Source organism: Merops nubicus, unplaced genomic scaffold (assembly GCF_000691845.1).
Source record: "Merops nubicus isolate BGI_N331 unplaced genomic scaffold, ASM69184v1 scaffold48076, whole genome shotgun sequence".
In the NCBI taxonomy this organism is placed as follows: domain Eukaryota; kingdom Metazoa; phylum Chordata; class Aves; order Coraciiformes; family Meropidae; genus Merops; species Merops nubicus.
Window position 1 is genome coordinate 3,821 of NW_008616510.1, and position 14,527 is coordinate 18,347.

A 14,527-nucleotide genomic window follows, 5' to 3' on the forward strand; every position below is an offset into this window, starting at 1 on the left:
CATCATGTGCTCGTGCCATTTGGTATTGCAAAAGCCCAAACAAGTAACACTAGCTAATTAAGTTTATCTGACTACTATGCAGAAGTGGCCTCAATTTTAAGATATTTATGTAGCTGATTTTCCCTGTTTTCAATAAGAGTTAACTACCTTTAAAAATGAAGCCCTTCTTCAGGTATATGCAGTCCGGCATAATCACTGTGATGCAGACAGCTGGAAGGCCAGTCTTTTGCCCTTCCATCTCTTCGTTACCACTTGCATATGGGGAGGGAAAGGCAGTGATTTGTTCTACCATATGAGAAATAGTTTCCATGTAGTCAGTACCAAACCTGGCAGCTAAGGACAATGCATGATAAAATGTATGATAAAAGTTGCCTGCAACTGTCTCATAAGGCACTTGATAGGACTTTGTGATCTTGGATGCCCCTTCCACACCGATAGCTTTAAAAACTGCAACTCCATAAAAGTAACATGCTTAGCTTTGGATTTAAGTGTCAAGTCATATCTATTAATTATAATTCATGTGTCTTTGCCTTCCTTGGGAGTCATTGCAACCTTATAACTGCAGATACTTCCACAATGGAATTGAAGGGGAGTGGTAGTTGGGTTTTAATCATTATCACAAAACTGTCCGATCAACATTTTCTCACTTCTTGGGGAAGAAAACCAGCCAGGTATTGCAACTGCAGAGGAGACCACCATCTCTGCCCCCTCTCCCAGCCCAGAGGCATGGACAGAAATATTGGTTACAATGAGGCTGGTCATCCTAAAACAGGTTACCCAGACATGTTGTGGAGTTTACATGTGGAGATATTAAAAAGCTGGCTGGACATAGTCCTGGGAACTCACTGTAGCTGACTCTGCTTTGGAGAGGTAGTGCTTGGACTATATGATCTCCAGAGGCCCCTGTCAATCGCAACAATTCCATGATTTTGTGATCAGCCAAAGATGCACAATAATCCCAAGCCTGTTAGGCAACAGTGAAATCTCCTTTCTGACACTTTCATTTAGCCTAGGTGATAAAACGGTCATTAGGTGACAGAGAACATTACCAAAAAAAAAAAAATAGTAACTGTAGCCATAAGGTTAGGGTAAATCAGGTTGAAATTTCTTGCTTCACATAATATTTCATAATGATATGAAGTATTACAGATTTTGATAAAAGCACCGAGAAAAATAATAAAAATGTTTTTCTCAGAATACCAACTGTTGGTGATAAGGAAATTTTCTGCAATATTAGCAATGGCAATATAGTTCAGATGCAGATCTCCCATGTGCCAGCTGGCTGCTCCAGTACTGGGAGTATTCACCCCAGAATTTCATGATTTTGGGACAGAAACAAGTGTGGAGTTTAGACTAGAATCTGTAGTTTAGATAGTTGTAAGGCTTTGTAAGATGTTAGAACATGCTTCCCAAAAGAACTGAAAACAATAAAATTAAAAGAACCCTCACATGTACATAAACATAAATATGCTCACCCATGTGAATGTGAGCCAAAACCAATGTAGACAATCACAAGGACTACCTGAACAATCAGTTAATCCATAGTCTAATTTGGCTGTAAATGAAACCTGTGGAAAACACTGCTCAAAAAGGCTGTGGATTCTGCCTAGGAAAAAAAAACAAACCAAACAAAACAAACCCACAAACAGTGAAGTCATCCTTGGTTGAAGAATGAAATGGCTGTGAAACAGTTGTTTGGATGACCTCCATCTGCTTCTAAAAAGTCAAATCTTGCAGGTAGCTTGGGAAGATACAATTTGAAAAAAACTACTACTATGAACTTAGGTTCTGTACAACTTGCTTAAGAAAAACAGGATATTGTCAGTTTTGCATGATGGCAAGAAACGTATTAGACTGTAATGCCCAGTAGGCCAACAAGGGGCAGCCAGCAGCTGTGATCAGGGCTTTAGGAGCCTTCCTGGCAGGAGCTGAACACTCAGACCATGTACTTTAGGGACCTAAGTCTGACCCATAGTAAGTAAACACTGTTCCTTAGGTAGTGTGTGGAAAATCATAGATAAACTCAGAGGACCTAAGTTAGATCCTCATATAAAATGATGTGAACACTCCTCTGTATCAAATTGGCTAGCCAAATCCCCCAGAGGATTCAGCTGCTGCAGCACATCAGACACAGACTCCTGGCCACAGAAAAGAAATCCAGAATCCCATAAACATCACAGGAAGACCTACACATTTCAGAAGGAGACTGAAAGCAGGCAGCACATTAGGCAGGACACACTAAATCAGTGCCCTACATATGCTTTTATCTTAGGTCATTGAAACCCATATTCCAGAAAACTACTCTTTACTTCACTGAGGTGATGGTGGGGGACAAGATGTTAGGAATGGTGTGAGGTAGACACCACACTCAAGCTGAATATAAGTCCCTGCAAAGTAAAGAATTAAGATTCACTGGACTAACAAAAGAATGCAAACATGACTGTGATTCTGTAATCTGTTGGCTAGACACTCCTGCGTGATGAGGGATACCTGCTTCACAGGTCTTTTGGAAGTCTTTCAGAAATAAAAACCCAGCAACATCCAGGGCTTTGGGAAGAACATTTTATTGCTAAGCATATCTTTAAACAAAATGCAAATAAGAAAAGAAAAAGAATCAAAAAGGAAGAAGAAAAAAAAGGGAAAAAAAGCAATAACATCACAATAACTCAAATAAAAATTCTTAAGGTTGTCCATAAAGCAACAGGGATATGGTAGAAGCCCACATACAGAAATGCACATGTTCCCAAAAACTGTCCAATGGAAACTTACACAAAAGAAAGGAAAGTGTAATATTTTTTCCCTTAACTTAAAAAAGGAAAGCAAAAAGTAAAGGAAGAAAGAAAGCAGGAAATCATTTCACAAGACTCCAAGACTCCAAGAACAGCAATCTTTTACAGACATCAAGATATAATCAACTTTATATAGTTTCGGCCAGTTAAGTCATTTAAAATCGTGCTTTCATACCTTTTTAAAACCTGTCTTTTTTTTTCTTTTTAGTATAAAAAATAAAAAAGGAAAAAAAAGCTCAACCTCGCGTGCACGCACACTCACCACACACACGCACACATACACGCACTGAAAATACCTGTCAACATGAAAGCAGCTTCTCAGAGTGTTTGAGAAGGCTGGGGTTTTTTTTTGATTTTAAGTTCCCATGTGCGTGTGTGTATTTGATGACACTTCTTCAAAGTCAAATATTCATGCGACTTATAAACACCAGCAAGAGTAGATTTCTAAACCTAAACAGCTGATTAGTTTTCATCCATATACAGAAAAAGTGTACGTCTGATATTCCAGAGTTCTCAATCCATCTTGTTTTTTGTTGTTTTCCTCTTTGTCTCTCTGTCTCTCCCTCATTTGCTTTTTTTGCACATGATTAGCATGGCCATCAAACCACCTGGCTATTGTTCTGTACAGAAAAATAATCTTTTTCACAATAACTGGGAAAATGTAGAAACCAAATAACCAAATTTAATAAGTTAAATAAAACCAAAAGACATTCCCAATTTAACCATAAAACAGTATATACACCATCAGGGTTTCCATATAGAAATTATACTAGCAAAAAAAATAGTAGTAAAATATGTAAACAAAATTTCAGATTTTTTTTTTTTTTTGACACAGGCAACTGTGACAATGCTAAAATACACTCTCTCTTCACATTTTAAGGTTTGCTTTTGTTGTCTGTTTCATTTTATTTTGTTCTTCACGAACATTCTCATTCCACATTAAGACCATAACAGAACTTCTGTTCCAGTCGTCCCATCAAACATACCATGATAAATATATCTGTGTGTATATATATATATATTATATTATTAAATTCCTTTTTCTTTATTTTTTTTTGTGTGTCACAGCAGCTTTATTTATTTTCTTTCATATAAAAGAGAAGGAAAAGGGAGAATAGGGCAAATGGAGAGACAGAGATGATCTGAAATGTCAAGCTACAAAATTAAAATATTACATATGAAAAACAGTTCTATGTCAAAAAACTATGTATTTTGCATTCTTTTACAAGCGTTTATCTTTTCTGACATTTATGGATCTTTTCACAAGTTGAACTCCAGTGGTGCCTTTCTGATCTCTTTATTAAGCTGATTTATTATTGTTGTTTTTTTTTGCATGCATTGCAATCAGTCACAGAACCAGAACCCAGAGGAAGGCTCCTTTATTTTTGCATGGTATATTCAGCTCAGAATGGTTAACCACTTTTTTAAGCATACTTTTTTTGAATCTCCCTTTACCCATGGTTTGGCTGTGCTAATGCATACCAAATGATATTCTCACATAAAGCCAGTGATGGATCAGAACAGACCCAAACCCATCTATTCTTCAGTTCAATTGCAAATACTGGAGCCAGATCCAAGGGAAACAGCTTTCCATGATAATTTTCTTCAGAACCACCCATCAGACACTTTCACTGCGTTGTTAGCAAACAATTCACGGAAAGACGACGCATTCTAGAGACAACACAACCAAATATGCAGAGTAAACACCATGGGTAGCTTTTGTGTTCATATATGGCAATAGTCTCTCTTTATTTATTACAGATTTTTTTTTTTCTGAGATTTCCTCTCAACTCATGTCCTAGTTATCCCCCCATACCGTTCCTCTCCACCCTTCCCTCCCACACCTAAAAGTAACCAAAAAAACTCAAACAAAAAACAACCCAAGAAACAAAATGAAACCAAACCAAAAAAACAATCTCCAAAATCATTTATTCCCCTCCTCCAATCTCGAAAAATTATACGTATGCTGGACACAGCCAGATCAGTTTGTTCAATTTTTTTTTTTTGTTTAATAATGTTTGCATTTTTTTCTTTTTCCTTCCTTCTTTTTTTTTTTTTAAATAAGTAAACTGAAAAATTATCGACACAGTCAGGGATCACGAACATTGTTAAAGACTCACTTGGAGATATGAAACAAGTAAGCCATGATGTCTTCTACCTTTGCAGAAAGTTCAGCGGAGGAGGAGATTTGGAGACGTCCAGGTTCACTAACAGGGCAGAGCTGTGCGCGCCACCTCCAGAATGCTAAGTGTGCTTTATAATACATTAGGGCAGAGTTTGCTGACTCCAAGTGATGACTGAGACATTAACAGTCACTGTTGAAATTTTTTTTCCCAATATTTTTTCCCACAAATGATATCTCCCAATCTCGTTCGCTGCAACGGTTCTGATATTTCAGTTAAATCTCATTAAGTATTTATATATTTATATAGAAATAAGTATTCTTTTTTACACATAATACTCTTTGTCCTTGTTTTTCTGTTTCTTGTGGCCGCTCTTTGAGCTCTGCTGCTTCTCCTTCACGAGCGTGCCGTTGCTCTGGGCTGAGTTGCTGATGTAGTTCCGCGTCTCGTCCACCTGATAGGACCCCTCGTCCCTGTTCCTGTACTTGTACATGGCATACAGGAGGATGAGGATGCAGAGGGCGGCAGCAGCCACAATGCCGACGACCATCCCCGTTGTGCTGCTCGACTCACGGACCACCTCTGAGGCCCCCGGAACCCGTCTGATTCCTGGCTCCGTGGGGTTTGCTGTGGGCACATTACGGAACATGGGGGAAGTGATTAGCGGGCTCTTCAGCTTTGTGCTGTCTAGCTCATAGGCAGTGGGCAACGGAAGCAAGACTATGTCAGGCTGGGGTTTGAGCTCACGGTTATTCATTTTGCCGGCTGGCAATTTGGGCACCATCCCAGTCGAGGACGAAGCTGTGGAGCGGATCAGCTCAGGGGACAAAGACGTGGTAGTAGTCCTACCAGTTTCGGAGACTTTGTTAGGTCTAAAGTCCTTGGATTCCCACTTGGGTGCGTGTGCTTTGTAGCCACCTTCGAAGATTGAAGTGGAAAGACTCTTATCTGTTACCAAGGAGAAGGTGGTGTAAAAATCTTCATCATCAGTAGGGGGTATGTTAGAGTCAAAGGTTTCCCCTGAGCCATACCCAGATATCACCAAGCCATCATCATCACAACCATCGCTGCCTTGGTCCGACAAGCAAGGTAACCCCGCCTCAGAGGTCATGGACAGGGAATCTTTGGTGGTCTCAATAATGGTGAGGAGGGGGCGAAAGGTAGGGGGAAGTGTAATGAAAGGTGCACGAGTAGCAATAGGAGGGATATCTAAAGGGTCTTCTACAAGTAGAGGGATAACTAATTCACCTCCTGGCATGGAAAAGAGAGAGAAAAAAAAGAAGATTAGTACATTTTAATGAAACAATGCACCACTTTCAATTTACTTCATTCAAGGGTGAGAGAGGATTTGGCCACTACGAAAAAGTGTCAGGATCAAGTTTCTCACTCTAACTGCACTACCGACATACTTCCCTGGGGCTGCCTTTTGTTCTTCCCTCCCACCCTGCTTTGACATTGGTAAACTGCATTTTCCATTTCTTCCCTCTTTTAGCCTATGCTAGGGATGTACAGTGAAATAGTCTGAATTTTCAGGGCCCATTTATTTTTATTTTTGAAGATACTCTCAAGTGACTCTGTGGACATCTATTTTTGGTGGTGATCTTTCTCAAGCATTTGGTTACAATACTGTTTAAATGAATTATTTTAGACTTCCATAGAGCAGTGTTCTCCTAGATGGATTTTGCAACTCATCTTGTCAGGTTTTTTTCCTCTGATTCCTTTTATTTGAAAAAACATTGGTGTTTCTTCTCTGACAGTCAAGTCTGCTCACCTTTTGTAGCAGTTTATAAAGGCCTTTCCCATTCCTCCGTTTCTTCTTGATTGTTGCCAGTTTTTCAGATTGTGGGAAAGTTCATGAAAGTGAGGGATGGAATAAGGACCAAGTACTTACTGGGGTCCATGAAGGTACAGAGCTCTATTCAAAGCTTGTTCATCTCTTTTTAATCTTTCTTTACCATTCTGTTTGACACTAGGAATGCCCCTTTCCTTGTATCTCTTTGGGCTACTAATGCCATATCGTCTTCATCTTTGGTCCTTGATATTCTTTTACTATAATCTGATTGTAAAAATTAAGAGAATTTATTGTGATTGATGATATAGCTCAGTAAGGACTCTGATGACCCAAATGAGCACTTAAGTTCAGGAGTGTACTGCAGAAGTTATTTTCACACCTATTGTTAGTTCTTGATATGCATATAGTTGGAGCCAGCACTAATATTTCCTAACATGATGACTACCTGCCCACAGAGAAAATAGACTAGTCATTTACTTTTGAAGTAGAACAACAAAGCTATAGCTCTAACATTTTTACCTTACAACAGTATAAGCTGCAACTGAAACAAGAAAATCAGTGCATCATTTCTAAGATTGGAGTTCTGAACAGCAATATTGCTACTTTTAGGGTAGTAGTCCTGTTTTGTCTGTATATTGCAATACGACTGAACTTCTACTTTTGAGCCTATGGGTAATTAACATTTCACTGCTTTATTCTCATGTGGAGGCATAATTAATTTGTCTAACTCATTTGGTTCAGATTACACAGTCTTCTGATGACATGCAGGTCACCAACAGTTTTTTAGGATGAGCCATATTGCTTTTGAAAGTTTGTGTATAAATTCTCCCCTGGGTAATTTTTCTTTGGCCAATTGATTAAGTTAGCTACTTTAAATATAAACTGGGAGAGTTCATCTGACACCGTGAGTAGGCATCTATATTTGTTGGAAGGAGTGCAACTCGGGAAGAAGCATTTCTAAGGCATAGGAAATTTTGATTTATACTCACCATTGCTTAAAGAAAGATATGCAAAAGGAATTTTAGCTTCTAAATTAATAGTTTTGACTTTTACTTATATGTTAGTAACTGCTTATGAAGAGTTTGGCACTGCTACAGTGCTGAATGGCATCAGGGTCAAAATTCTGCTCTTTTCTATCTATGCTATACATGATGCGTGCTTGTTTCCCATGGAATACTGCCAGTAATGTTCATGGGAGTTCCATAAAGAATATGGGCTAAAATCATAATCCCTTCTAAATATACTTGGAGAGCAATACATTTGAACAAATTACAAACTGAAGATAGCAATATACTGGGAAAGGTACTTAACAGTTTGATTAAATCTGGATAGCTGTACTCGCAATATGGCTCATTCTTATCCTTAATGAGAAACTAAGTGGTGACACAGTTTAATCAAATGAAACAGTCAGACTTATCTCAGAGCTACCAGGGTAGAAATTAGGCCAAAATAAGAAATGTGGTACTTTGCGTACTTTGATGAAAAGTTAGTTTTAAGCTAAGACACAATGCGCCAATTTGAATAGGTTGTTTAGTTTTCTGAGCTTCCTCAGCACCTTCATACCACTTTTGTAGTTTTGAAGATGAAGAAATAAGTATCATACGTGTAAAAAAAATGCTAATCTCTTCAAACTACATCTTAAAAAAAAAATGTGTAAAAAGCAGAAAGTGTAGTCTGTCAAATGGCTACATGGCATTTTGTGTTCATGCATCTGAGCTGTTCTCTGTGCAATGTAGATACTAGAGCATATAATATGATTTATATACATCCAGAAGCCCTATCCATGGCCAGAGGAGGTCATCTATAATCTATGCAAGCAAGTAGTCTCAGGATAACCTTGGAGTATTCCTCAGAAAGATAATCTGCGAGTCCAGTAAAAAATGAATAAAATAATAGTATCTATGTGTGCATTGCATTAAATTGCATGAGTGAGGAGTTTAAGTTCCAGAAAGTCAGGGATAGTTAGTGTTGCTTTAAATGATTTTTTTTAAGATCAATATTTCGTTGTAAAAAAATTGTATTCAGCTGTGATTTTCATTCACCATCTGTAACACCCAATTGGAAAAAAACTTTGTTTAGCAGCTTTTAATTGCTCATCTAGAGCTTTGAAGTGCCTTTATTCTTAAAATCTATTATATTGGTGCTCAGCATCAGCATGCAGGTGACGTGCCACCCACTGGGGCAGTATTTTGGGCAGTTTTTTTCCAAAGAGAAATTCCATTGGTCCCATTAATGATTCATTTTCTTGAAGGACTCTGAAATATCTTATATTTAATAGGAAGACCTTTCTTTTGCCCCAGTAACCCTTGACTTTAGAACTCCTAGTTCTACAGATTTTTTGCTGTCAAGGACTTGAGCCAATGGTCAAGACTACTGCAACTATAAAACCAAGCACAGTGTTGTGAAATGTTAAGAAACGTTGACAGAGTTGCTATGGTAAGTGAGGTTTCACATAAATGATTTAGAGCAGATTGCAGTTTTTTGATCCCAGCAAGTCTATTGGGTGGAAGACAATAGGACAGACTCAGGAATGAGTTTTACAAAGTTTTAATCTATCTCACAATGTATGTGAGAAGAGAAATAACTTTCATAACAGGAAGACTGGCTTAACTTTGATTTCCCATATAATTATTTAATCTCATCTGTAGCTTTACTCCAAATTGTCCAATGATCCATACTATGTTTACCTATATACTAAAGAAATACACTATGTCTGTCATTAGGAATCAATTCTCCATCAAGGAGTTAATTTGTTGCATTTACTTAAGACAACAACATACTTTTGGGGAGTATTAGGGAGATGCCTGCAAGAGTGGTAATGATGCTTTGAATTTTTTACTTTTCTTTCTGTCTGTGATGGAAGAAACTGTGAAACTGAAAAGAGAAAAAAAAAAAAAAAAAGCAAGCTGTGAGGGAGAAGGTAAGTCTAGGTATCAAGTCTGACTTGTTTTATTGTTATGCTAGACATCTATGTAAAACTCACAGGAAGCTAGAAGTTGTAGTCCTAACAGGATGCAAGCTTCTTGTAGTACGTGATTTACAGAGGAGTCAAAATATCCTTTAAAATGTCATGATAAAAATGCCACTGAGATAACAGGGAATGTAATGTGATCACTAGTATCTATGAAGGGGAGCAAGCACAAACTGTTATATCATACCTACAAAGAACTCCACTGCTGGTACTACATTGCTACCCATAAGAGACAGAATGGGGAGGCTGATGCCAGGCAGATGACGTGTGTGGGGGGTCTGGGGGGTGGGGTGGGGTACCATCTTTCACAAAATGACCTCAGGAAAGTGCCTAGAGCCAGTGGTCCTTTGCTGGAGAAGTGGTGCTCCTTGCTCAGGGCCTCAAGTTGGTTTAAAGGTAAGCACTGAAAGATTTAAAAGACAAAATGCTACTTGCTTGTCGAGAATATTTTACGTGGGATTTGGATCCTGAAAGGCTTGCCATGGAAGGCAAGAGCTTTAAATATTCAGATCTCTAGAAAAAAACTGAGAAGGAAAAAGCTGAAAAAACCTTACATGCCAATTTGGAAGGGAAATACATTTGAGATGGGTTTTATGTTTGTATTTTCCTATCTGAAGTTTTTATTTTCTCAACATCAAAAATAACTCTTTGCATCCTTGATTAAAAGTTGAGTTTAATTTCCAAATTATTCTTTGCTTAAAATAAAAAAAATGGCAAGGCTGCCACCCAGTGTGGGCCATGGCTTTAAAACAAATATTCATATGAGACCTAGAATCTGTTTGTGGATTATATAGGCTGTTTCCTGTTAGTTACAAGGCTTCTTTCACCCCTCCCCTTTTTTTTTTTTCTGTTGGCTGTTAAGCACCAGTTCATGTTCACTGGTATGTTGCAAGTTCAGGGTTACTTTAGCAGTTGAAAGATTTCACAAAAATTTTCCAGATTTATTTTTCATCTACTCTGCTTTCTCTCCTAGGCAAGGAATAGATGTTTCCTAAACAGAAATACAGTTTTAAAAAAGCTTCTGTTGACAACACAATGTCAAAGAATTAAACAAAAGGGAAACAGATAAAATGGTTTCTTCTGCAGTGATATAGATGCAAAATCAGTTTGCCTATCAACAGTACAGTTGCAAAAATATTACAGAACAGCAAACTGGAAGCAGCACTGAGAGAACTGAGGTTTGTGAGGTGGAAAACCTTACACCAAGCAGCCTGATGCTCTGTGCTTGGCCTTCTCATTCCATGAAGCAAATAGAGTGTGCACATATTCTTTACAAGTTAGCCTTTAAATATAGAACATATACTATTTTCATGGAGTTGTGCTTTTCTTTAAACTACCAAGGTCATTTGGGATATAAAAGGTCTACTTCAGCCTTGGAGCTGCCCTGCATTTGCTTTATAAGCGTATTTATAGATATATAATTCATACCTCTGGAGCTGATCTCCAGTAAGAGTTCTCTGTCACTGGAAAAGACAGAGTGTTAAAAATTTAAGAGAAGCCTTACTGTGAGGATGTTGTGGCCAAGTCATGAATTTAGAGGGCACCAAAAAAAAAGAAGAAAAAAAAAAAAAAAGAATTAAAAAATCCTGAAAAACTGTAGCAGCTGCCAGTTTTCATCTTTGAGCTACAACTGCTTCACTGGAGTCTCAGGCATCAAACTGATACAGACAAAAAGCACACAAAAATGAAGCCTGAAAGATTCATCTTCTCCTGATGATAAGGGACATACCCTTATCATCTCTCTTTTCCAGCTGTGGTTGAAGAACTTTTAAATGCCATCCATAAAAGCTGCACAATTCATCCATTTCTGCAGGTACTTGAGATTCTGCATCCAAAGATTGTCCTTTTTGTTTTATTTCTTAGGCAGTTCTCTCGAAGTTTGGCTCCAGTTTCAGTATGAAATACTTGCTGCAGAAAAGAAATCCTTACCTTTTTTTTCCCCTCTGTGTCAACACAATAATTCCTTATTAAATGACTGAGTTAATAAATTTCAGTCTGTTGGTGTTTTAGTTAATTCTCCTTTGAGTCCTCCGAGAATAAAAAAGGGAAATTATTCAGAACATAGTCTGATTCACGGGAAAGATGATGCTAACATGAAACCTAGTAGATGAACATTCTTAATATTTTCTACTCTTTGCAGTCTGATTTAATTGCAATCAACAATTGCAATTGACAGAGAAAGCCATTGTTTCCATAACGGAATACTGCAACTTTTCCTCTCAAATATCTACTTTTCCTTTCAGAGAATATGTAGTCCTCTAAGTGACTAGATAAAACTGTACTTTATCTGGTGGAGTTGGTTGAAAAGCATTTCCTAAGCCCCCAGCTATATTAAAAGACATTGGTTATTGCAGTACGTCCCAATACATGGCTCACGAGCAACAGGAAGGTACAGAATTTGAGAGGTCATGAATTCCAAGTTAATGCTCGGCTGTGTTTCATTGCTGTAAATTCCTGGTCACCTTCATGCAGTTTCAGTGAAACAGATACTAATATGTTCCAGAGCGTACCTGGCATCATGTCTGTGGGCAGGAATCTAGAGCAAAACCAAGTATTTCAGTGCCCAGAAACTGAGCTGCTCTGAACCAATTGAAACACGCTCTCTTCCATCTTCCATTGTAACTTTACATTTTTATGATTAATTGTTGACAGCTTCCTACTCAGAATAATTTTTGTTCTGTTTTCAGAATCAGTTGTTCGAAGGACTTGATGGTTGAACATCAGACACCTACTGCATTACTATGAAGGAATGGTGAAAACGTGCTTATAAGAAGATACAGCTATTTCTTACATTTACTCATTTTTTAAAAGAAGTTAATCCAAATCTGTTTTGAAGCATGACAATTTTTGAGGTTCAGGGTGTGACTTTCAGTAGGAAAACATGTGCCAAATGTACAATTTCTGGATGATAATGGCAACCCTGACACCAGTCATACTATGATGGGTGTGTTTACCTGGTAAGAGTGCACTTGAGAGTATCATTTTGACTACATCAGGCAGGTAATCAGCAATGAAGAAAACTGATTCAAATAAAACACTTCCATGAGAATAAAGTGGCAATGATTAAAAGCTGCAGTAGGAGGACCATGAAAGCTATCAAAATGCTAAAGAAGCCTCACTGCTTTTTGCTTGACATGAAGGCTACACCACCAGGCTACATAAAGTTTAAGTAGCATTAAGGGAAATAGTATTACTGGTGATTCATTTGGGGAAAGGGGAAAGAAAGCTCTAGAGAGGGACTGAGAAAGAACAGGAGAAAACAACCACAGGCTCCTTCACTCCCGCCTATGCACAATACAATCTGGTAATCGACAATAAACAAAGAGCACATAACATAAAGCAAATACAAATTGATTAAAAAAATAAATAAATGAACTTATACATTTTTCCTAAACCAAAACCTTATACTAGAAAATAAAGATGTCACAGCAACAAGATCAGAAAAAATAAAACATAACAAGTCATTCACTTTATCAGCAAAAGAAAGATTAAAACCTACGAGAACTGAAAAAAAAGGTGAAAATCAAAACCATTATTACCTTAAAAACAAAAATCAAAAATACATAAAAATATTTAGAAAGCATACCACATTGATTTCATAACAGTCAACTTACATCAACAAATTGCCCGCATGTTTTTTGGCATGAAAGGAAAAATTTACAAAAGAAAGTTGTGTAAGAATGCTCTTGGACAAGTAGCATTGCCACATTCTTGTAACTCGCTTTTTTTCATTGTCGCTTCTTAAAAACTTTTTTAGCAAAATGTTTATTATGTCTTTTTTAATATAATTGTTTTACAACAAAGGGCGATACAGGGAGGCAACAACACATACATCCACACCACATAACATGAAAAGAAAAAAATCTTGCACCTTAACAAATTTGAACTTGTTTTTTTTCTGCTGTTTTTTTGGTTGTATTTTTTTTTTCTATCATATGTAAAGTTGTTAGCATATTACAGTTGAAAAATCCTGTACATTTCATAGAATTTACTTTTGCTTCTTTGCATATCTACATATATAATGTTTTTTGAAAAGCAAAGTTTGTTGCTTTTTTGCCTTTTTGGTCAATTTGATATATATTTTTTTAAACATTTTCTTTTTTTCTATAATTTTTGTGTGTGTGTGTTTTAAGGAATGGATGACTGCACATAAAATTTTAACAATGCTAAAGAAAGGGGTGGTGGAGGGGAACTTATGGGAAGAAAAAATGCCTAGGGTGGATGGAGTGGGAGTATGAAAATCTATGAGTGTACTACACAGGAGATGAAGATGATGGGAGTGAATGTGTAAGTCAGTTGCCATGTCCATGTAAGGGCGGTACGGAGTGATCTAGCAGCATTAGAGCTTCTGGCTGTAAGGAAGGGATGGGCAATATACAAAAACAAATGAGCATATTCATGCCCATCAACAAAAAGAAAGAACAGAACTCTAACATTGACAATCTCACAAACCCTAAGCTGCAACTTCTTCAACATGCAAGTTACAAAAGATTAATAATTATAGTATTAATATTTACATTTTCATTAAAGGTTCTCAAATTATAAAAACAGTTAAAACTTTTCCCTACTAAAAATAGCAGCAAAATTACATAAACTAATAATAATAATAATAATAATAATAACCAGAGAGTAAAACAAAAAAAACCAAGGAAACTAGTTTTATGCATTGGAATTAGAACAACTTCATCTGTAGCTACCCACAGCCTCCTTCTTCTAAGAATCACCTTTTCTGGTCCACCAAATTGACATCAGTATTCTCAATAATTTGTGATAATCGTTTCTTGAGCACATCAAATCACTGTTTCGTACGTATAGACTGTGCTGGCACACCCCTTCCCCACTCTCAAATTAG

The 14,527-nt window shown here is 37.3% G+C and overlaps 1 protein-coding gene across 1 annotated transcript; it reads right to left on the bottom strand.

Annotated features, from left to right (window-relative positions):
- Positions 1 to 4,603: 4,603 nt before the first annotated feature.
- Positions 4,604 to 13,567, bottom strand: LOC103775394 (neurexin-3-beta). Its single transcript, XM_008942840.1, has 2 exons — positions 13,290 to 13,567; positions 4,604 to 6,163 (listed from the first exon to the last, which is right to left on the bottom strand). The coding sequence occupies exon 2, from the start codon at positions 6,021 to 6,023 to the stop codon at positions 5,238 to 5,240; it is 786 nt and encodes a 261-aa protein (XP_008941088.1). The 5' UTR covers positions 6,024 to 6,163; positions 13,290 to 13,567; the 3' UTR covers positions 4,604 to 5,237.
- Positions 13,568 to 14,527: the final 960 nt, after the last annotated feature.